The sequence below is a fragment of the Ranitomeya imitator genome, chromosome 5 (genome assembly GCF_032444005.1).
Source record: "Ranitomeya imitator isolate aRanImi1 chromosome 5, aRanImi1.pri, whole genome shotgun sequence".
In the NCBI taxonomy this organism is placed as follows: Eukaryota; Metazoa; Chordata; class Amphibia; order Anura; family Dendrobatidae; genus Ranitomeya; species Ranitomeya imitator.
In genome coordinates this window covers 17,670,864-17,693,868 of record NC_091286.1, presented here as the reverse complement: position 1 = coordinate 17,693,868, position 23,005 = coordinate 17,670,864, and the positions used below count along the sequence as shown (strand labels likewise).

General features: G+C 46.0%; 2 protein-coding genes across 5 annotated transcripts in view; one reads left to right on the top strand and one right to left on the bottom strand.

Annotated features, from left to right (window-relative positions):
• The window catches only part of BABAM2 (BRISC and BRCA1 A complex member 2), a 142,078-nt gene extending 133,536 nt beyond the window's left edge, over positions 1-8,542 (bottom strand). For 2 of the 4 annotated variants that reach the window (XM_069768340.1, XM_069768342.1), the window contains exon 1: positions 8,426-8,542. The gene's annotated coding sequence lies outside the window, so the exon portion shown is untranslated. Of the gene's footprint in view, positions 1-8,332 lie in introns of all 4 variants that reach the window. The other 2 variants (XM_069768341.1, XM_069768343.1) reach the window with 1 other exon arrangement.
• A 231-nt stretch (positions 8,543-8,773) lies between these two features.
• RBKS (ribokinase) overlaps positions 8,774-23,005 on the top strand; it is a 65,372-nt gene continuing 51,140 nt past the window's right edge. The window contains exons 1-2 of the mRNA XM_069768339.1: positions 8,774-8,909; positions 10,328-10,403. Coding sequence (XP_069624440.1) covers positions 10,345-10,403 — 59 coding nt within the window. The 5' untranslated portion in view covers positions 8,774-8,909; positions 10,328-10,344. The remainder of the gene's footprint in view (positions 8,910-10,327; positions 10,404-23,005) is intronic.

Genomic DNA, 23,005 nt, shown 5'->3' with positions numbered 1-23,005 from the left:
GCACTCACTATTCTGCTGGTGCAGTCACTGTGTACATACATTACATTACTGATCCTGAGTTACATACTGTATTATACTCCAGAGCTGCACTCACTATTCTGCTGGTGCAGTCACTGTGTACATACATTATATTACTGATCCGGAGTTACATCCTGTATTATACCCCAGAGCTGCACTCACTATTCTGCTGGTGCAGTCACTGTGTACATACATTACATTACTGATCCTGAGTTACATCCCGTATTATACCCCAGAGCTGCACTCACTATTCTGCTGGTGCAGTCACTGTGTACATACATTACATTACTGATCCTGAGTTACATCCCGTATTATACCCCAGAGCTGCACTCACTATTCTGCTGGTGCAGTCACTGTGTACATACATTAAATTACTGATCCTGAGTTACATCCCGTATTATACCCCAGAGCTGCACTCACTATTCTGCTGGTGCAGTCACTGTGTACATACATTACATTACTGATCCTGAGTTACATCCCGTATTATACCCCAGAGCTGCACTCACTATTCTGCTGGTGCAGTCACTGTGTACATACATTAAATTACTGATCCTGAGTTACATCCTGTATTATACCCCAGAGCTGCACTCACTATTCTGCTGGTGCAGTCACTGTGTACATACATTACATTACTGATCCTGAGTTACATACTGTATTATACTCCAGAGCTGCACTCACTATTCTGCTGGTGCAGTCACTGTGTACATACATTACATTACTGATCCTGAGTTACATCCTGTATTATACTCCAGAGCTGCACTCACTATTCTGCTGGTGCAGTCACTGTGTACATACATTACATTACTGATCCTGAGTTACATCCTGCATTATACTCCAGAGCTGCACTCACTATTCTGCTGGTGCAGTCACTGTGTACATACATTACATTACTGATCCTGAGTTACATCCCGTATTATACCCCAGAGCTGCACTCGCTATTCTGCTGGTGCAGTCACTGTGTACATACATTACATTACTGATCCTGAGTTACATCCCGTATTATACCCCAGAGCTGCACTCACTATTCTGCTGGTGCAGTCACTGTGTATATACATTAAATTACTGATCCTGAGTTACATCCTGTATTATACCCCAGAGCTGCACTCACTATTCTGCTGGTGCAGTCACTGTGTACATACATTGCTGATCCTGAGTTACATCCTGTATTATACCCCAGAGCTGCACTCACTATTCTGCTGGTGCAGTCACTGTGTACATACACATACATTACATTACTGATCCTGAGTTACATCCTGTATTATACCCCAGAGCTGCACTCACTATTCTGCTGGTGCAGTCACTGTGTACACACATTACATTACTGATCCTGAGTTACATCCTGTATTATACCCCAGAGCTGCACTCACTATTCTGCTGGTGCAGTCACTGTGTACATACATTACTGATCCTGAGTTACCTCCTGTATTATACTCCAGAGCTGCACTCACTATTCTGCTGGTGCTGTCACTGTGTACATATATTACATTACTGATCCTGAGTTACATCCTGTATTATACCCCAGAGCTGCACTCACTATTCTGCTGGTGCAGTCACTGTGTACATGCATTACATTACTGATCCTGAGTTACCTCTTGTATTATACTCCAGAGCTGCACTCACTATTCTGCTGGTGCAGTCACTGTGTACATACATTACATTACTGATCCTGAGTTACATACTGTATTATACTCCAGAGCTGCACTCACTATTCTGCTGGTGCAGTCACTGTGTACATACATTATATTACTGATCCGGAGTTACATCCTGTATTATACCCCAGAGCTGCACTCACTATTCTGCTGGTGCAGTCACTGTGTACATACATTACATTACTGATCCTGAGTTACATACTGTATTATACTCCAGAGCTGCACTCACTATTCTGCTGGTGCAGTCACTGTGTACATACATTATATTACTGATCCGGAGTTACATACTGTATTATACTCCAGAGCTGCACTCACTATTCTGCTGGTGCAGTCACTGTGTACATACATTATATTACTGATCGGGAGTTACATCCTGTATTATACCCCAGAGCTGCACTCACTATTCTGCTGGTGCAGTCACTGTGTACATACATTACATTACTGATCCTGAGTTACATACTGCATTATACTCCAGAGCTGCACTCACTATTCTGCTGGTGCAGTCACTGTGTACATACATTATATTACTGATCCGGAGTTACATCCTGTATTATTCTCCAGAGCTGCAGTCACTATTCTGCTGGTGCAGTCACTGTGTACATACATTATATTACTGATCCTGAGTTACATCCTGTATTATACCCCAGAGCTGCACTCACTATTCTGCTGGTGCAGTCACAATGTACATACATTATATTACTGATCCTGAGTTACATCCTGTATTATACCCCAGAGCTGCACTCACTATTCTGCTGGTGCAGACGCTGTGTACATACATTACATTACTGATCCTGAGTTACATCCTGTATTATACCCCAGAGCTGCACTCACTATTCTGCTGGTGCAGTCACTGTGTACATACATTACATTACTGATCCTGAGTTACATCCTGTATTATACCCCAGAGCTGCACTCACTATTCTGCTGGTGCAGTCACTGTGTACATACATTACATTACTGATCCTGAGTTACATCCTGTATTATACCCCAGAGCTGCACTCACTATTCTGCTGGTGCAGTCACTGTGTACATACATTACATTACTGATCCTGAGTTACATCCCGTATTATACCCCAGAGCTGCACTCACTATTCTGCTGGTGCAGTCACTGTGTATATACATTAAATTACTGATCCTGAGTTACATCCTGTATTATACCCCAGAGCTGCACTCACTATTCTGCTGGTGCAGTCACTGTGTACATACATTGCTGATCCTGAGTTACATCCTGTATTATACCCCAGAGCTGCACTCACTATTCTGCTGGTGCAGTCACTGTGTACATACACATACATTACATTACTGATCCTGAGTTACATCCTGTATTATACCCCAGAGCTGCACTCACTATTCTGCTGGTGCAGTCACTGTGTACACACATTACATTACTGATCCTGAGTTACATCCTGTATTATACCCCAGAGCTGCACTCACTATTCTGCTGGTGCAGTCACTGTGTACATACATTACTGATCCTGAGTTACCTCCTGTATTATACTCCAGAGCTGCACTCACTATTCTGCTGGTGCTGTCACTGTGTACATATATTACATTACTGATCCTGAGTTACATGCTGTATTATACCCCAGAGCTGCACTCACTATTCTGCTGGTGCAGTCACTGTGTACATGCATTACATTACTGATCCTGAGTTACCTCTTGTATTATACTCCAGAGCTGCACTCACTATTCTGCTGGTGCAGTCACTGTGTACATACATTACATTACTGATCCTGAGTTACATACTGTATTATACTCCAGAGCTGCACTCACTATTCTGCTGGTGCAGTCACTGTGTACATACATTATATTACTGATCCGGAGTTACATCCTGTATTATACCCCAGAGCTGCACTCACTATTCTGCTGGTGCAGTCACTGTGTACATACATTACATTACTGATCCTGAGTTACATACTGTATTATACTCCAGAGCTGCACTCACTATTCTGCTGGTGCAGTCACTGTGTACATACATTATATTACTGATCCGGAGTTACATACTGTATTATACTCCAGAGCTGCACTCACTATTCTGCTGGTGCAGTCACTGTGTACATACATTATATTACTGATCGGGAGTTACATCCTGTATTATACCCCAGAGCTGCACTCACTATTCTGCTGGTGCAGTCACTGTGTACATACATTACATTACTGATCCTGAGTTACATACTGCATTATACTCCAGAGCTGCACTCACTATTCTGCTGGTGCAGTCACTGTGTACATACATTATATTACTGATCCGGAGTTACATCCTGTATTATTCTCCAGAGCTGCAGTCACTATTCTGCTGGTGCAGTCACTGTGTACATACATTATATTACTGATCCTGAGTTACATCCTGTATTATACCCCAGAGCTGCACTCACTATTCTGCTGGTGCAGTCACAATGTACATACATTATATTACTGATCCTGAGTTACATCCTGTATTATACCCCAGAGCTGCACTCACTATTCTGCTGGTACAGACGCTGTGTACATACATTACATATCCTGAGTTACATCCTGTATTATACCCCAGAGCTGCACTCACTATTCTGCTGGTGCAGTCACTGTGTACATACATTACATTACTGATCCTGAGTTACATCCTGTATTATACCCCAGAGCTGCACTCACTATTCTGCTGGTGCAGTCACTGTGTACATACATTACATTACTGATCCTGAGTTACATCCTGTATTATACCCCAGAGCTGCACTCACTATTCTGCTGGTGCAGTCACTGTGTACATACATTACATTACTGATCCTGAGTTACATCCTGTATTATACCCCAGAGCTGCACTCACTATTCTGCTGGTGCAGTCACTGTGTACATTCATTACATTACTGATCCTGAGTTACATCCTGTATTATACCCCAGAGCTGCACTCACTATTCTGCTGGTGCAGTCACTGTGTACATACACATACATTACATTACTGATCCTGAGTTACATCCTGTATTATACCCCAGAGCTGCACTCACTATTCTGCTGGTGCAGTCACTGTGTACATATATTACATTACTGATCCTGAGTTACATCCTGTATTATACTCCAGAGCTGCACTCACTATTCTGCTGGTGCAGTCACTGTGTACATACATTACATTACTGATCCTGAGTTACATCCTGCATTATACCCCAGAGCTGCACTCACTATTCTGCTGGTGCAGTCACTGTGTACATACATTACATTACTGATCCTGGGTTACACCCAGTATTATACCCAGAGCTGCACTCACTATTCTGCTGGTGCAGTCACTGTGTACATACATTACATTACTGATCCTGAGTTACCTCCTGTATTATACTCCAGAGCTGCACTCACTATTCTGCTGGTGCAGTCACTGTGTACATACATTACTGATCCTGAGTTACATCCTGCATTATACCCCAGAGCTGCACTCACTATTCTGCTGGTGCAGTCACTGTGTACATACATACATTACTGATCCTGAGTTACCTCCTGTATTATACTCCAGAGCTGCACTCACTATTCTGCTGGTGCAGTCACTGTGTACATACATTACTGATCCTGAGTTACCTCCTGTATTATACTCCAGAGCTGCACTCAGTATTCTGCTGGTGCAGTCGCTGTGTACATACATTACATTACTGATCCTGAGTTACATCCTGTATTATACCCCAGAGCTGCACTCACTATTCTGCTGGTGCAGTCACTGTGTACATACATTACATTACGGATCCTGAGTTACATCCTGTATTATACTCCAGAGCTGCACTCACTATTCTGCTGGTGCAGTCACTGTGTACATACATTACATTACTGATCCTGAGTTACATCCTGTATTATACTCCAGAGCTGCACTCACTATTCTGCTGGTGCAGTCACTGTGTACATACATTACATTACTGATCCTGAGTTACATCCTGTATTATACCCCAGAGCTGCACTCACTATTCTGCTGGTGCAGTCACTGTGTACATACATTACATTACTGATCCTGAGTTACATCCTGTATTATACTCCAGAGCTGCACTCACTATTCTGCTGGTGCAGTCACTGTGTACATACATTACATTACTGATCCTGAGTTACATCCTGCATTATACCCCAGAGCTGCACTCACTATTCTGCTGGTGCAGTCACTGTGTACATACATTACATTACTGATCCTGGGTTACACCCAGTATTATACCCAGAGCTGCACTCACTATTCTGCTGGTGCAGTCACTGTGTACATACATTACATTACTGATCCTGAGTTACCTCCTGTATTATACTCCAGAGCTGCACTCACTATTCTGCTGGTGCAGTCACTGTGTACATACATTACTGATCCTGAGTTACATCCTGCATTATACCCCAGAGCTGCACTCACTATTCTGCTGGTGCAGTCACTGTGTACATACATTACATTACTGATCCTGAGTTACCTCCTGTATTATACTCCAGAGCTGCACTCACTATTCTGCTGGTGCAGTCACTGTGTACATACATTACTGATCCTGAGTTACCTCCTGTATTATACTCCAGAGCTGCACTCACTATTCTGCTGGTGCAGTCGCTGTGTACATACATTACATTACTGATCCTGAGTTACATCCTGTATTATACCCCAGAGCTGCACTCACTATTCTGCTGGTGCAGTCACTGTGTACATACATTACATTACGGATCCTGAGTTACATCCTGTATTATACTCCAGAGCTGCACTCACTATTCTGCTGGTGCAGTCACTGTGTACATACATTACAGTACTGATCCGGAGTTACATCCTGTATTATACTCCAGAGTTGCACTTACTATTCTGCTGGTGCAGTCACTGTGTACATACATTACATTACTGATCCTGAGTTACATCCTGTATTATACTCCAGAGCTGCACTCACTATTCTGCTGGTGCAGTCACTGTGTACATACATTACTGATCCTGAGTTACCTCCTGTATTATACTCCAGAGCTGCACTCACTATTCTGCTGGTGCTGTCACTGTGTACATATATTACATTACTGATCCTGAGTTACATCCTGTATTATACTCCAGAGCTGCGCTCACTATTCTGCTGGTGCAGTCACTGTGTACATACATTACATTACTGATCCTGAGTTACATCCTGTATTATACCCCAGAGCTGCACTCACTATTCTGCTGGTGCAGTCACTGTGTACATACATTACATTACTGATCCTGAGTTACATCCTGTATTATACCCCAGAGCTGCACTCACTATTCTGCTGGTGCAGTCACTGTGTACATACATTACATTACGAATCCTGAGTTACATCCTGTATTATACTCCAGAGCTGCACTCACTATTCTGCTGGTGCAGTCACTGTGTACATACATTACATTACTGATCCTGAGTTACATCCTGTATTATACTCCAGAGCTGCACTCACTATTCTGCTGGTGCAGTCACTGTGTACATGCATTACATTACTGATCCTGAGTTACATCCTGTATTATTCTCCAGAGCTGCACTCACTATTCTGCTGGTGCAATCACTGTGTACATACATTACATTACTGATCCTGAGTTACACCCTGTATTATACCCCAGAGCTGCACTCACTATTCTGCTGGTGCAGTCACTGTGTACATACATTACATTACTGATCCTGAGTTACCTCCTGTATTATACCCCAGAGCTGCACTCACTATTCTGCTGGTGCAGTCACTGTGTACATGCATTACATTACTGATCCTGAGTTACATCCTGTATTATTCTCCAGAGCTGCACTCACTATTCTGCTGGTGCAATCACTGTGTACATACATTACATTACTGATCCTGAGTTACACCCTGTATTATACCCCAGAGCTGCACTCACTATTCTGCTGGTGCAGTCACTGTGTACATACATTACATTACTGATCCTGAGTTACCTCCTGTATTATACCCCAGAGCTGCACTCACTATTCTGCTGGTGCAGTCACTGTGTACATACATTACATTACTGATCCTGAGTTACATCCTGTATTATACTCCAGAGCTGCACTCACTATTCTGCTGGTGCAGTCACTGTGTACATACATTACATTACTGATCCTGAGTTACATCCTGTATTATACTCCAGAGCTGCACTCACTATTCTGCTGGTGCAGTCACTGTGTACATACATTACATTACTGATCCTGAGTTACACCCTGTATTATACTCCAGAGCTGCACTTACTATTCTGCTGGTGCAGTCACTGTGTACATACATTACATTACTGCTCCTGAGTTACATCCTGTATTATACTCCAGAGCTGCACTCACTATTCTGCTGGTGCAGTCACTGTGTACATACATTACATTACTGATCCTGAGTTACATCCTGTATTATACTCCAGAGCTGCACTCACTATTCTGCTGGTGCAGTCACTGTGTATATACATTACTGATCCTGAGTTACATCCTGTATTATACTCCAGAGCTGCACTCACTATTCTGCTGGTGCAGTCACTGTGTACATACATTACATTACTGATCCTGAGTTACATCCTGTATTATACTCCAGAGCTGCACTCACTATTCTGCTGGTGCAGTCACTGTGTACATACATTACTGATCCTGAGTTACATCCTGTATTATACCCCAGAGCTGTACTCACTATTCTGCTGGTGCAGTCACTGTGTACATACATTACATTACTGATCCTGAGTTACCTCCTGTATTATACTCCAGAGCTGCACTCACTATTCTGCTGGTGCAGTCACTACATACCGGTGATGCACACGCCGCCTGCAGGACACTTGTTCTCGGTGACAGACCCTGCACACAGCGGGTCCCCGGTAATTTCCCGTCGCTGTCACTCACCCCAGGAGATGCTGCGTCCATCCAGCAGGAAATTCAGGGTCTTCCAGTCAGGTCCCCACGCTGAGCTGCCCTAGATAACGCCTGTCATGTGTAATTTTTCCTGCATGGACTCTTACTGTCTTATGAAGATCTCTAACATTATTATTCATTCTCAGACACAATTCCGGTGGGGCAGATTACAGGTAGACGCTGTACACCCGGCCCCGGTGTATTTTTTTTCCTCAGGCATGGTCCTGGACAGCCCTCAGTAGTATTACTCAGTTGCTATGGAGGCAGAGCGCAGCACAGTTGTTGTATTTCCGCGTTGGACTGTCACGTGACTTTTGCCTCGTGATCCAAATGGGCGAAACCTGTCACGTGGTGAGCACTTCTCAGCGGCGGCTCTGGACACTGCAGTGTGGTGACGGGAGCGGGCGCAGTGCGGCCGAGGGGCCGCAGGGAGACGGTGCGGTGCCGCTGCGGCTCTCAGTATAGTCTGCTGGAGGTTAGAAAAGAGCGCGTTACAGCTGGGCAGTTTTCACACCGTTTCTGTGTGCGGTTTCATTGCTTCCTCTGTGAATAATTACTGTACATATTCAGGATCTCTGTTTGCTGTCAGTGAATGGAGACCGTGTTAACCCCTTCAAGATACAGAATTCTGTTTTCTTCTCCTCCGTCTCCCAGAGTCCGGACTTTGTTACTTTCCGCAGCCGGCCGGGGCCTGTATCTAGCGGGAAGGCTTGTAGTTTACCACAAATCCACTTACTTCACTGTTCAATGCTCTGAAAAATAAAAATGAGATTAAATTGTGAAGAAAAAAAACGTGAAACTGAGCGCCTCCCCCTGTTATAGTCTGTGGGGCAGTTCACGCAGACTAAAGCACCTGTTTTCAATTACCTTAGAGCTGGTGTCACAGCTACACTGCTGAGTACTCCTGGACAACGTCCTTCCTACTTCTCCTTGATCTCCGTCCAGTGCTGGAATTACAGTGCTGCTACATTTTGTCTTCCATGCGGCCTTTTATAAAGTGTTTTCTCCCCTTGGGCTGGACTTACAGCTACACTGCTCAGTACTGCTGTATAATATCCCGTATGCTGCTGCTTTGCCTGAAATGCCGCAATGTTGTGGAGTAAAACCTACATTGTGGCAATAATGCAGCCAGGCTCCAATTCCTGCTGCCCGTGGTTTCCACAGCTTGAATCCGCTGACTGTTTCAGCAGATTGTATTTGTATCTGCCATCAAGTAGGTCACTGCCTGCTGCCATATCCGCTGCCGCGGCCCCTCTGATCAGCGGATTGGAGCGTGAATATTGATTAACCCTCAATGTTCTGGTCTCGGAAAGGTCCATAAATAGGGGTAGTGGGGAATGATGTGACCAGAGAAATCCTGGGCAGGTGGGCAGCGGTGGGGGACTGCCTAAATGCTACCGTCAGAGGCGCTGGATATTAGTAGTAGATCTATCCGGGTCTCGGGAGGCTCTTTACAGGTTCCTCCACCTCCCCAGTCTGGGCCTTACTGACAGCCAGGACCCCCGTGACTGTTCCATTGCTATTCTCATAAGCTCTCGTGGAGCGTCCACCTTCTTGTTCCTCTCACAACACTTCCTGGCAGTCGGGCACTTCCGTCCTTCTTGATGTTTGCTTGTATCTCTACCTGTACAGTAGAAATTACACATCTGATTCGCCTCCTTTATAAAGTTACAGATAATATGGATCAGCAGGATTGCTGGGACGTGTAGTTCACCTTTTTTCAGCAGGGTAGCATATCGTACACCTGTAGTAGTTTTCGTTTTTTTGTCTGTCACGGAAATGCCCTTATTCAGCATATTTCAGGCCGAGGCTGCGTACGGTGAAAGTTCTGCTGGTGACCTTCGCCCCGGTCGTCCGAACACACGCTGATTATTCATCTTTCTCCTCCACCAGCTCCCGCTGTTATCACCATGGATCCGGATCGTCCACAGGTGGTCGTGGTGGGATCCTGCATGACCGACCTCGTCAGGTGAGTGTCCATACATGCATGCTCCAGTGTGCGCTACCTGGTGAAAGCTTCACAGTCTACGGTCCCAAACTCAGTGATGTCCCAAATCTTGGAAGCAATCGCAGCAAATTTGGACATGCCCAGTCTAAAAACAAAAGAGGCAGAGTCTGCATAATCCCCACCTAAAGATGTTTCTGGACCAGGGCTAAAACATCCCAACCAGATGCTGGAGAGTATGGAGCAGTGTATGTGCCGCCATATGGCTCCCCACAGCGCAGCATTACAGAACTGGTCTCACTAAGGTACTGACGAAAATCATCCTAACACTTGTGCAACCTACAGTCCTCCGGGGAATTGGGGGTCACAAATACTATACTGCCCCTTTTAACTGTTTAAGATCAAGTAGCAGCATGTCCATGGTCCATTTTCCTCCCACCTCTCATCTAACTCCTTGACAACCTCCAATCTGGCTTCCGCCCGCACCACTCCAACGAAACTGCCCTGACCAAAATTACTAATGACTTAAAGCCAACAGACAGTTCTCCATCCTCCTCCTTCTCGACCTGTCCTTTGCTTTCGACACAGTTGACCACTGCCTACTGCTACAGACTTTTTCTTCCCTCATCAAAGGCCTTGCCCTGTCCTGGATCTCCTCATACCTTTCCGACCGCACATTTAGCGTTTCCCACTCCCACACTACCTCCTCACCTTGCCCTCTCTGTTGGAGTCCCTCAAGCCTCTGTCCTAGGGTCTCTACTTTTTTCCTCTATACCCTTGGCCTAGGACAACTCATAAATTCCCATGGCTTCCAGTACCACTTGTATGTGGACGACACTCAGATCTACCTCTCTGGCCCAGGTGTCACCTCTCTTCTGCCATATCCTCCTTCTTCACCTCTCACTTCCTAAAACTCAATGTAGACAAAACCGAACTCATCATCTTTCCCCCATATCACGTTTTTCCCCCTACCTGATCTATCTATTATGGATAATAGTGTTATGTGTTCCTGTTTCCTATTATGGTAAACGGCATCACGCTTTCTCCCGCACCTGAAATCCGCTGCCTCGGGGTAACTCTCGACTCTGCCCTGTCCTTCAAACCACACTTCCAAACTCTTGCCACCTCCTGTCGCCTCCAACTCAAAAATATTGCCAGAATCCGTCCCTTCCTCAGCCCACAATCTACTAAAACTCTTGTGCATGCCCTCATCATCTCCCGCCTCGATTATTGCAACACCCTCCTCTGTGGCCTCCCCGCTAACTCCCTTGCACCACTCCAGTCTGTCCTCAACTCTGCTGCCCGGCTAATCCACCTCTCTCCTCGCTACTCCCCTGCTTCTCCCCTCTGCAAATCCCTCCACTGGCTCCCAATTCCCCAACGAATCCAGTTCAAATTACTAACACTAATCTACAAAGCCATCCACAACCTGTCCCCTCCTTATATCTCTGAACTAATCTCTCGATATCTTCCCTTACGTAATCTCCGATCCTCCCAAGACCTCCTTCTCTCCTCCACACTTATTCGTTCCTCACACAACCGCTTCCAAGATTTCTCCCGAATATCCCCCATCATCTGGAATTCCATGCCCCAACACGTCCGACTATCCACCACCCTCAGATCCTTCAGATGGAACCTGAAAACCCTTCTCTTCAGGAAAGCCTACAGCCTACAATAACCATTCTGCCGCCTCACCAAGCACCCGAGCGGCCGCCTCACCAAGCACCCGAGCGGCCGCCTCACCAAGCACCCGAGCGGCCGCCTCACCAAGCACCCGAGCGGCCGCCTCACCAAGCACCCGAGCGGCCGCCTCACCAAGCACCCGAGCGGCCGCCTCACCAACCATCCGAGCTGCTGCCACGTCACCAACCACCGAGCTGCTGCATCGCCACTGCCAGAGCTGCCGCTTCACCAACCACCCGAGCTGCCGTCTCACCACCACCCAAGTTGCCGCCTCACCAACACCAGTGCTGCAGCACACCGACCTCCTGTCTCTTCCCCATTATCCCATAGAATGTAAGTCTGCAAGGACAGGGTCCTCTCCCCTCTGTACCAGTCTGTCATTGTAAATTTGTTTACTCTAACCTTATTAATATTCCCTGCATGCCTTCTGTCTTTTTGAATTGTGCCCTTTGGAATTCTCGCTCTGTGTATAATAAACTCTCCTTCATTCATGACTTCTTCCTTTCTAATTCTCTTAATCTCCTGGCTCTTACTGAAACCTGGATCCAGCAGTCAGACACCACCGCTGTTGCTGCTCTTTCATATGGTGGACTACACTTTTCTCATACCCCACGATCGGACAACAGAGCAGGTGGAGGCGTTGGTCTGCTCCTTTCACCCAAATGTACCTTCAAAGTTATCCACCAAGTACCCTCACTTGTCTTCCCTTCCTTTGAGGTCCATGTGGTCAGACTCTACGTCCCCTTCTCCATGCGAGTGGTGGTGGTGTATCATCCTCCCGGCCCCTCTCATCAGTTCCTGGATCACTTTGCCACCTGGCTTCCACACTTTCTCTCCTGTGACACCCCCACCCTCATCATGGGTGATTTCAACATCCCCATTGCTTCTTCCCTCTCCCCATCTGCTTCTCACCTTTTATCTCTATCCTCCTCTTTCGGCCTCTTGCAGGATACTAACTCTCCAAAGCATGAAGATGGAAACTCCCTCGACTTGGTCTTCTCCTGGCTTTGCTCAGTGGATGATTTCACAAACTCCCCTCTCCCGCTCTCTGACCACAACCTTCTTTCATTCTCTATCAAGAACTGCCATCCCGCTGAGGTCACCCCCACTTTCCACACTTATAGAAACATACAGGCCATTAACACCCAGAAACTTATGAAGAACTTGCAGTCCTCATTGGCCCCAATCTCCTCCATCTCATGTCCTGATTCTGCATTGAAGCATTACAATGAAACCCTGCAAAGTGCTCTGGATGAAGCTGCTCCTCCTATACATAAAACAACTCGGCACAGACGGCGACAACCGTGGCACACGCTGCAAACGCGTTTCCTGCAGCGGTGCTCCAGGTGCGCAGAACGTCTGTGGAGAAAATCTAATCTACCCGAAGATTTCATCCATTATAAGTTCATGCTAAAGACATACAATTCTGCCCTTCACCTCTCCAAACAAACCTACTTCAACACCCTCATCACCTCCCTGTCCAATAACCCTAAACGTCTCTTTGACACTTTCCAGTCCCTACTCAACCCAAGAGAGCAGGCCCCAACCACGGATCTCCGTGCTGACGATCTGGCCAATTACTTCAAAGAAAAAATTGACCACAATCGACAGGAAATCATCTCCCAATCTCTTCATACCATGCACTGTCCTCCCTCCCCCACTGCATCTAGTTCACTCTCTGACTTTGAACCAGTTACAGAAGAAGAAGTAAGCAGGCTCCTTGCATCTTCTCGCCCGACCACTTGCACCAGTGACCCCATTCCGTCACATCTCCTCCAGTCCCTTTCCCCGGCTGTCACCTCTCACCTAACAAAAATATTCAACCTTTCTCTCACTTCCGGTATTTTTCCCTCCTCATTTAAGCATGCCATCATACATCCATTACTTAAAAAACCATCCCTCGATCAAAACTGTGCCGCTAATTATAGACCTGTCTCTAATCTTCCCTTCATCTCTAAACTCCTCGAAGGCCTGGTCCACTCCCGTCTTACCCGCTATCTCTCAGATAACTCTCTTCTAGACCCTCTTCAATCTGGCTTCCGCTCTTTACACTCTACTGAAACTGCCCTCACTAAAGTCTCTAATGACCTACTAACAGCTAAATCTAATGGTCACTACTCCATGCTAATTCTCTTGGATCTCTCCGCAGCATTCGATACTGTGGATCATCAGCTCCTCCTCACTATGCTCCGCTCCATCGGCCTCAAGGACACCGTTCTCTCCTGGTTCTCCTCCTATCTCTCTGACCGATCCTTCACTGTATGTTTTGCTGGTTCCTCCTCCTCTCACCGTCCCCTTACTGTTGGGGTTCCTCAAGGATCAGTCCTAGGCCCCCTCCTCTTCTCTTTGTATACTGCCCCTATTGGACAAACAATCAGTAGATTTGGTTTCCAGTACCATCTCTCTGCTGATGTCACCCAATTATACATTTCTTCTCCTGTTATCACGCCGACCTTTTTAGAAAACACCAGTGATTGTCTTACCGCTATCTGAAACTGAACCTGTCAAAAACTGAACTCCTCGTGTTCTCTCCCTCTATTAACATACCTATACCTGACATTGCCATCTCCGTGTGCGGTTCCACTATTACTCCAAAGCAACATGCCCGCTGCCTTGGGGTCATCCTTGATTCCGAGCTTTCATTCACCCCCCACATCCGATCACTGGCTCGTTCTTCTTATCTGCACCTCAAAAACATTTCTAGAATTCGCCCTTTTCTTACTTTCGACTCTGCAAAAACTCTTACTGTTTCACTTATTCATTCTCGTCTGGACTATTGTAACTCTCTACTAATCGGCCTCCCTCTTACCAAACTTTCCCCGCTCCAATCTGTCCTGAATGCTGCAGCCAGGATCATATAAATCACCAACCGTTACACCGATGCCTCTACCTTGTGCCAGTCGTTACACTGGCTACCCATCCACTCCAGAATCCAGTACAAAACTACTACCCTCATCCACAAAGCACTCCATGGCTCAGCACCACCCTACATCTCCTCTCTGGTCTCAGTCTACCACCCTTCCCGTGCCCTCCGCTCCGCTAATGACCTCAGGTTAGCATCCTCAATAATCAGAACCTCCCACTCCCGTCTCCAAGACTTTACACGTGCTGCGCCGATTCTCTGGAATGCACTACCTAGGTTAATGCGATTAATCCCCAATCCCCACAGTTTTAAGCGTGCCCTAAAAACTCATTTGTTCAGATTGGCCTACCGCCTCAACGCATTAACCTAATGATCCCGGTGTGGCCCATTAAAAAAAAATAACTTAAACCATAATCAGATTCTTCACATCATGTTCTCATACACTTTATGCAGTTATTAGCCCTCTGTGTCTGTACTGCTACATACTTAGGCAGTTAACTGGTTCATGCAGCTTTACATGAACACCCGAGCCTTACACTATGGCCGGTCCGAATAACTAAAGCAATTGTTACCATCCACCTCTCGTGTCTCCCCTTTTCCTCATAGTTTGTAGCTTGCGAGCACCAGGGCCCTCATTCCTCCTGATATCTGTTTTGAACTGTATTTCTGTTATGCTGTAATGTCTATTGTCTGTACAAGTCCCCTCTATAATTTGCAAAGCGCTGCGGAATATGTTGGCGCTATATAAATAAAATTATTATTATTATTTACTGTTAACGCTATCTATAACTCTGTATGTAACCCCTTTTCACATGTACATGGAGTTAATGGTGCCATATAAATAAATAATAATAATATTAAGTAGGCCTAGACTTAATAATCAAATATTTATTTATCAGTTTTTAATTTTTGGAGACTTACCCTGTTTTCTACATCTCGCATGTCAGCTTTACTGTACTGACTAGGTGAGGATGAGCAGAGTCATCTCATTATTATTAGCTTGGGGGTTGAGCTTAGTGCTATCTGTATTGCACTGCTGAGGACCTGGATGCTGCAGGATAGTATCGTTATACAGACACTGATGAAGCTCAGTATACAGCTCCCCTGCCACAATCTGATCTCTGTAGGGGGGACTCTGCTCCATCTCTTTCTGTACATTTAAGGGGTTGTCCACCTTTAGGGGCACTTTTGTTTTGCCTAAATGCAAGTATTTCGGGCTAAAAATCATTTTTGCAATTGGTTTTCTTTATAAATGTTGCGCTGACTACTGCTGGCTGAAGAATCGGTGAGCTCGGCCTGACGATCCAGTGGGAAAGTTTGCCTCTTCTTTATCATATTTTTTTTTTTTTAACTCCTCTCAGCTGATTTATGACCACAGATACAGCAGGATGTACCAGGAAGCTCCTTTGTTGGTGAGGCGGTAGCTCCGGAGTTGGTGAGGCGGTAGCTTCGGTGTTGGTGAGGCGGTAGCTCCGGTGTTGGTGAGGCGGTAGCTCCGGTGTTGGTGAGGCGGTAGCTCCGATGTTGGTGAGGAGGCAGCTCCGGTGGTGGTGAGGCGGTAGCTTCGGTGTTGGTGAGGCGGTAGCTTCGGTGTTGGTGAGGCGGTAGCTTCGGTGTTGGTGAGGCGGTAGCTCCGGTGTTGGTGAGGCGGTAGCTCCGGTGTTGGTGAGGCGGTAGCTCCGGTGTTGGTGAGGCGGTAGCTCCGATGTTGGTGAGGAGGCAGCGGGGTCAGTGCAGGCTGTAGGCTTTCCTGAAGAGATGGGTTTTCAGGTTCCGTCTGAAGGATCCGAATGTGGTTGATTGTCGGACGTGTTGGGGCAGAGAATTCCAGAGGATGGGGATATTCGGGAGAAGTCTTGGAGGCGGTTGGGTGAGGAGCGAATAAGTGTGGATGAGAGTAGGAGGTATTGGGAGGACCGGAGGTCACGTGAGGGAAGATATCGAGAGATTAGTTCAGAGATATATGGAGGAGACAGGTTGTGGATGGCTTTGTAGGTCAGTATTAGCAATTTGAACTGGATACGCTGAGGGAATGGGAGCCAGTGAAGAGATTTGCAGAGGGGGGAAGCGGAGGAGTAGCGAGGAGAGAGATGGATTAGTCGGGCAGCAGAGTTAAGGATGGACTTGGAGAGGTGCAAGGGTGTTAGCAGGGAGGCCGCAGAAAAGGATGTTACAGTAGTCAAGGCGGGAGATGATGAGGGCATGCACATGCATTTTAATAGATTGACGGTTGAGGAAAGGACGGATTCTGGAGATATTTTTGAGCTGGAGGCGACAGGAGGTGGAAAGAGCTTGGATGTGCGGTTTGAAGGACAGGGCAGAGTCAAGGCTTACTCCGAGGCAGCGGACTTCAGGTGTAGGAGAGAGCGTGATGTCGTTCATTGCGATACATAGGTCAAGTAAGGAAGATTTGTGGGATGGAGGAAAGATGATGAGTTCAGATTTGTCCACATTGAGTTTGAGGACATGAGTCATATATGTCAGTCCTAGTCCGTGGTGCAGACTTAGGAGCTTTAGCTGACCGCTTCGTTTTTAAGCCTGTGAACTATCGGCCATGCCATAAGCCCATTACCCCATACTGATCTTGTTATCTAAAGGCTGGCTACAGGCCCTTATGCCGGCCATGGCAGTGCTCCTGTGAAGACGACCCTGTTGCTGGTATTCGTAGTAGAGCATGATTTTTACTATACAGTGAAATGTAAACGTTAGTGCACCCCTGGTCAAAATTACTGTTATTGTGAACAGATAAGCAAGTTAAATCTGAAATGATCTCTAAAAGGCCTAAAGTTACAGATGACACATTTCCTTTGTATTGTATTGTATTGAAAAAATATATATATTCATCTTTTACATCTTAAAAACGACCAAAAGGAAAATGGGCTAATGCAAAAGTCTGGGCACCCTGCATGGTTAGCATTTAGTAGCACCCCCTTTTGAAATTAAAGGCTTTTTGTAGCCAGACAAGAGACTTTCTCAATTTTTGTTTTCACCAATTATTCCTTGGAGAATTCTTCCAATTCTGTGAGATTCCTGGAGCGTCTTGCATCCTCTACTATTTTGAGGTCTAGCCACAGATTTTCAATGATGTTCAGATCAGGGGACTGTGAGGGCCATTGTAAAACCTTCAGCTTGCGACTTTTGAGGTAGTCTATTGTGGATTGTGATGTGTGTAGGATCATTATCCGTTTGTAGAAGCCGTTCTCTTCCTCTTTTCACCTTCAGCTTTTTTACAGATGATATGTTTCCATCAAGAATTTGTTGAAATTTCATTAAATCTATTATTCCCTCTACCTGTGAAATGTTCCCTGTGCCATTGGCTGCAGCAAAACCACAAGGCATGATTGATCCTCCACCATGCTTAATGGTTGGCGAGATGTTCTTTTCCTGAAATTCTATGCTCTTTTTTTCTCCACACATATCTTTGATATTGTAACCTCATCGGTCCACGGGGCTTGTTTAGATGTTCTTTTGCATACTTCTGATGCTGAATTTTATGGTGAGGATGCATGAGAGGTTTTCTTCTGATGACTCTTCCATGAAGGCCATATTTGTGCGGATGTCTCTGAACAGTAAAACAATGTACCACAACTCCAGAGTCTGCTAAATCTTTCTGAAGGTCTTTTGTAGTCAAGCGGGAGTTCTGATTTGCCTCTATAGCAATCCTACCAGCTGCTATCATTGAAATTTTTCAATAAGTATTGAACAAGTCGCTAATTTTCTAAGTAAATGTATTTCTAGAGGTGCTATTGACATGAAATTTTCACCAGATGTCGGTAACAACCCATCCAATCTACACAGGCAAAGAAATTTCCATAGAAGTTCTTAACGTATGTGTAATAATGAGAGATGACGACACAGGGAAAAAAATATTGAGCACATGAAGATAGCGAGAAGTAAAAAAACCCTGGAAAGTCTTGACACCAGCTGAAATTTATCAGTATTTAGAAAGCAATCCTGCCACTTAATGACAAATATCAGCTATTCAACTATAATAAATAAATATAAATAATCTTTTTTACCCTTCGCCATGACAGCACCCACTGGAGAGATAGGGATCCGCCCCAAGGAACAGGAAACCTACAGAGACATAAAAGGGGGCGGTCCCCCTCTCCTCCTCAGTTTAGGTTTCCTGTTCCCAGGGGACAGGATCGCTGGATTCTCCAGGAAAATCTACACCATACCTGGGCCATAAGCATCCACCTGTGCGGTCTCTGCGGGAACGGCAGGGGATGCGGTCCAGAAGCAGCGTCGGGGGAGACTCCGTTAGACGGCTCCCCCCTCGTCTGTCCGGCATGTGGGATGGCTGGGTCCATGAGGGGCCGCCCGAATCCTGGTGCGACGCTGCGGGAGTGCGACCGAAGGAGGCGCCGGACGCGGACCGGCTTAATCGAGGTCCGCGATTCGTGGCTCTGCAGCAGCGGCAGCCGGCACACCGCTCCCAGACGCAGGCCGGAATAATGGCGGCCGCGCATGCGGGGAGCGGTGGAAGATTCCCCTTACTGACCCGGAAGTGTTGAACTACTTCCGGGTCACTGACACAGTGGTGAGGGAAAGCGCGGTTTCGCGCAGGCACAGTACACCGCTGTGTGAAGAAGAAAAAAAAAAAAAAGGGAGACCGGATCTTGGCATAAAAGGGGGATGGTTGCAAACGCACAGGCGATGCAACATGTCGTCCCCAGGCAAGACGGTGGACCCAGCAGGGGAGCCACCCAGCAGGAGGTCCTCGGATGCCAGCCGCAGAAGCGAAGCCTCAGATTCCAGATCCAGGAAGGCGCTTCAGCAACCTGATCCGGTACCGTACAGCTTCACTGGGTGAGTGTTAAAACACCTCTGCCTATAAAGCTGACACTCTTTCCCACAAATCTTTTTCACCCAGGCCAAAAAGAGACAAAAATGTAAGCACAAACAGTGTGCATTATGTGACGAGCCTCTCCCAGATGCCCACCCCAAAAAACTCTGCAACCAGTGTATCACCGAAACAATGCAGAGTCCATCTATGTCAGTTACGGATATACGGGCCATAATTAGGGAAGAGTTGCAGGCCATTACACAAGCCAGTGCACCCCCTAAAAAATCCAGTAAAGAGAAGGCTGTATCCAGCTCTGAGTCCGATGAGGAAGGCGTCATCCACTCAGACTCCTCACATTCATCATCCTCTTCCTCCACACAATCTGACATCGGAGGTCGAGCTTGTTTCCCCCTTGATGGGGTTGACAACCTGGTAAAATCCATCAGGAATACGATAGGTTGTGAGGATACAAAAGACCACCAAACTGCACAAGACATCATGTTTGCAGGGTTGGAAGAGAAGAGCCTTCCCAGTAATTCCTGCCGTTAAGGCACTAATAAGGAGGGAATGGGAAAAACAGGACCAGAGGGGTTTTCTCCCATCAGCCTCCAAAAGGAAGTACCCCTTTAGTGACGAGGAATTAAATATATGGACCAAAATTCCTAAAGTGGACGCAGCTGTGGCCTCCACTTCTAAACAGTCAGCCTTACCAGTCGAGGATGCAGGCCTACTTTCTGATCCTCTAGATCGAAAAGCAGAGTCGTCACTGAAAAGGTCATGGGAAGCTTCCACGGGCATATTTAAGCCAACGATTGCCAGCACGTGCACAGCTAGATCCATGCTTGTTTGGATGGACCAGTTAGATCAACAGATTGAGCAGGGGATCTCCAGACAAAAATTGCGGGATGCACTGCCATTAATTAGAGGAGCAGCAGCATTCATGGCCGATGCGTCAGCCGACTCTCTACGCCTTGCAGCGAGGTCAGCAGGCCTAGTGAATAATGCCAGACGTGCGTTGTGGATGAAGAGTTGGAAGGGGGATACACATTCGAAAGCTAAGATTTGTGGTATCCCGTGTGAGGGTGAGTTTCTGTTTGGAAAAGCTTTAGATGATATCCTCAAAAAAGCAAAGGAGAGGAAAAAAGCCTTCCCTGACCCCCCGATTCCTTTCTATAGGAAGACCTTTAGGAGAAGACCGTTCGGGAAAAGAACGCAAAATGAAAGACCATCACGGTGGGCCACAAAAGAGGGAAAACAGAGTGGCACTATGTTTAAAGGGCCCCCCTTCCGTAGAGACAACAAATATTAATGTACCAGTTACCCCAGTAGGGGGCAGGTTAAAATTTTTCTTTCCCCAATGGCGAAAGATTACGTCAAATTCCTGGGTTCTGAATATTATTAAAGAAGGAATGAAAATAGAATTCCTCCAAATTCCCCATAATTCTTTTGTTTTAACAGCCCTTTCCTCACCAGTTCAACAAAGGGCCCTTGAACTGGAAATCCAAAATCTCATAGTAAAAAATGTCTTAGTTAGGGTGCCGAAGGGACAAGAGGGTAGAGGGTTCTACTCTCCATTATTTTTAATCCCTAAACCCGATGGTTCCTTTAGAACAATTATAAATCTTAAAAAACTCAATACGTTTATTAAAAATTATACGTTTAAAATGGAATCTATTAGATCTGCCATTAAACTCCTCTATCCAAATTGTAAAATGGGCGGCATTGATTTAAAAGATGCCTACTACCATCTCCCTATTCACAGCAGATATCAAAAATACTTAAGAGTGGCGGTAACTCTTGAGGGGGAGATTCATCATTTCCAATACACAGCCATGCCCTTTGGTCTCTCCACAGCTCCAAGGATTTTCACCAAAGTTATGTTAGAAGTGATGGCCTACCTCCGCCAAAAAGACACCTTAATCATCCCCTATTTGGATGATTTTTTAGTAGTTGGAAATTCGTCCGTTCAGTGTGCTGAGCGGTTAGCTGACACTGTCTCATCCCTAAAAAACCTGGGCTGGATCATCAACTATGAAAAGTCCAGACTCATCCCACTTTCTCTCCAGACATTCCTAGGTTTCAATTTAGACTCCACAAAACAAAAGTGTCTACTCCCACAAGTAAAGGTATCACTAATAGAGGAGAAAGTAGCGGCGGCCATTCAAAAACCCCAGATGTCCTTGAGGGCAGGAATGTCCTTATTAGGATCCCTTTCCTCCTGTACTCCAGCCGTTCAGTGGGCACAACTTCATACCCGAACATTGCAACATCAGATACTTCGGGAACAGAGGCAATTTTTAGGGCACCTTGAATCAAAAATAACATTATCAGGGAAAGTGTTATCTTCTTTGTCATGGTGGTTGGATAGCAAAAACTTAACGGAAGGTGTCCCTTGTGTGATAACACCATCCCATACGGTAACCACTGATGCTAGTCCCCACGGGTGGGGTGCACAACTTGGGGGATAAATTCTGCCAGGGAATATGGAATAAGAAGGAGATTTTAGATTCATCAAATTTGAAAGAATTGAATGCAGTAAACTATGCACTGCGTCAATTTCTCCCACAGTTACGAGGAAACCACGTCAGAGTCTGTTCAGACAACACTACGACAGTGGCGTATTTAAACAAACAAGGCGGCACACGATCAGACGCTCTAATGTCTTCCGCAAAGAATACCTTAACCCTGGCCGAAAATCATCTATTGTCCCTCTCTGCGGTCCACATCAAAGGAGAGAACAATCAACAAGCAGACTTTCTAAGTCGACACACTCTACATCAAGGAGAGTGGTGTCTAAATCCTCACATATTCCACAAAGTGACATTATTATGGGGCAGGCCCCAGATAGACCTGTTTGCTACGGAACAGAACAGACAAGTCCAGAAATTTGCATCTCGGTTCCGTGCAGACCACCCGGACATTCTAGATGCTCTTCAAACACCCTGGCAATTCAAGCTGGCATATGCCTTCCCTCCGATAATTCTGCTTCCACAAGTAATACGGAAGATCAGGGAAGAACAAGCCAGGATAATATTGATCGCACCATTCTGGCCCAAAAGACCATGGTTCTCGTGTCTGCAGTCAATGTCGGTGACAGATCCATGGGTCCTTCCCTCAATCCCAGACCTTCTCTCTCAGGGACCTTTCTTCCACCCTCAGGTGGACAGCCTCCACTTGACGGCCTGGAATTTGAAAGGCAGATACTAAATTCCAGGGGGTTCTCAAAAGGCCTCATTGATACACTCCTGCTTAGCAGGAAACCATCTACAACTAAAATTTATACCAAGATAT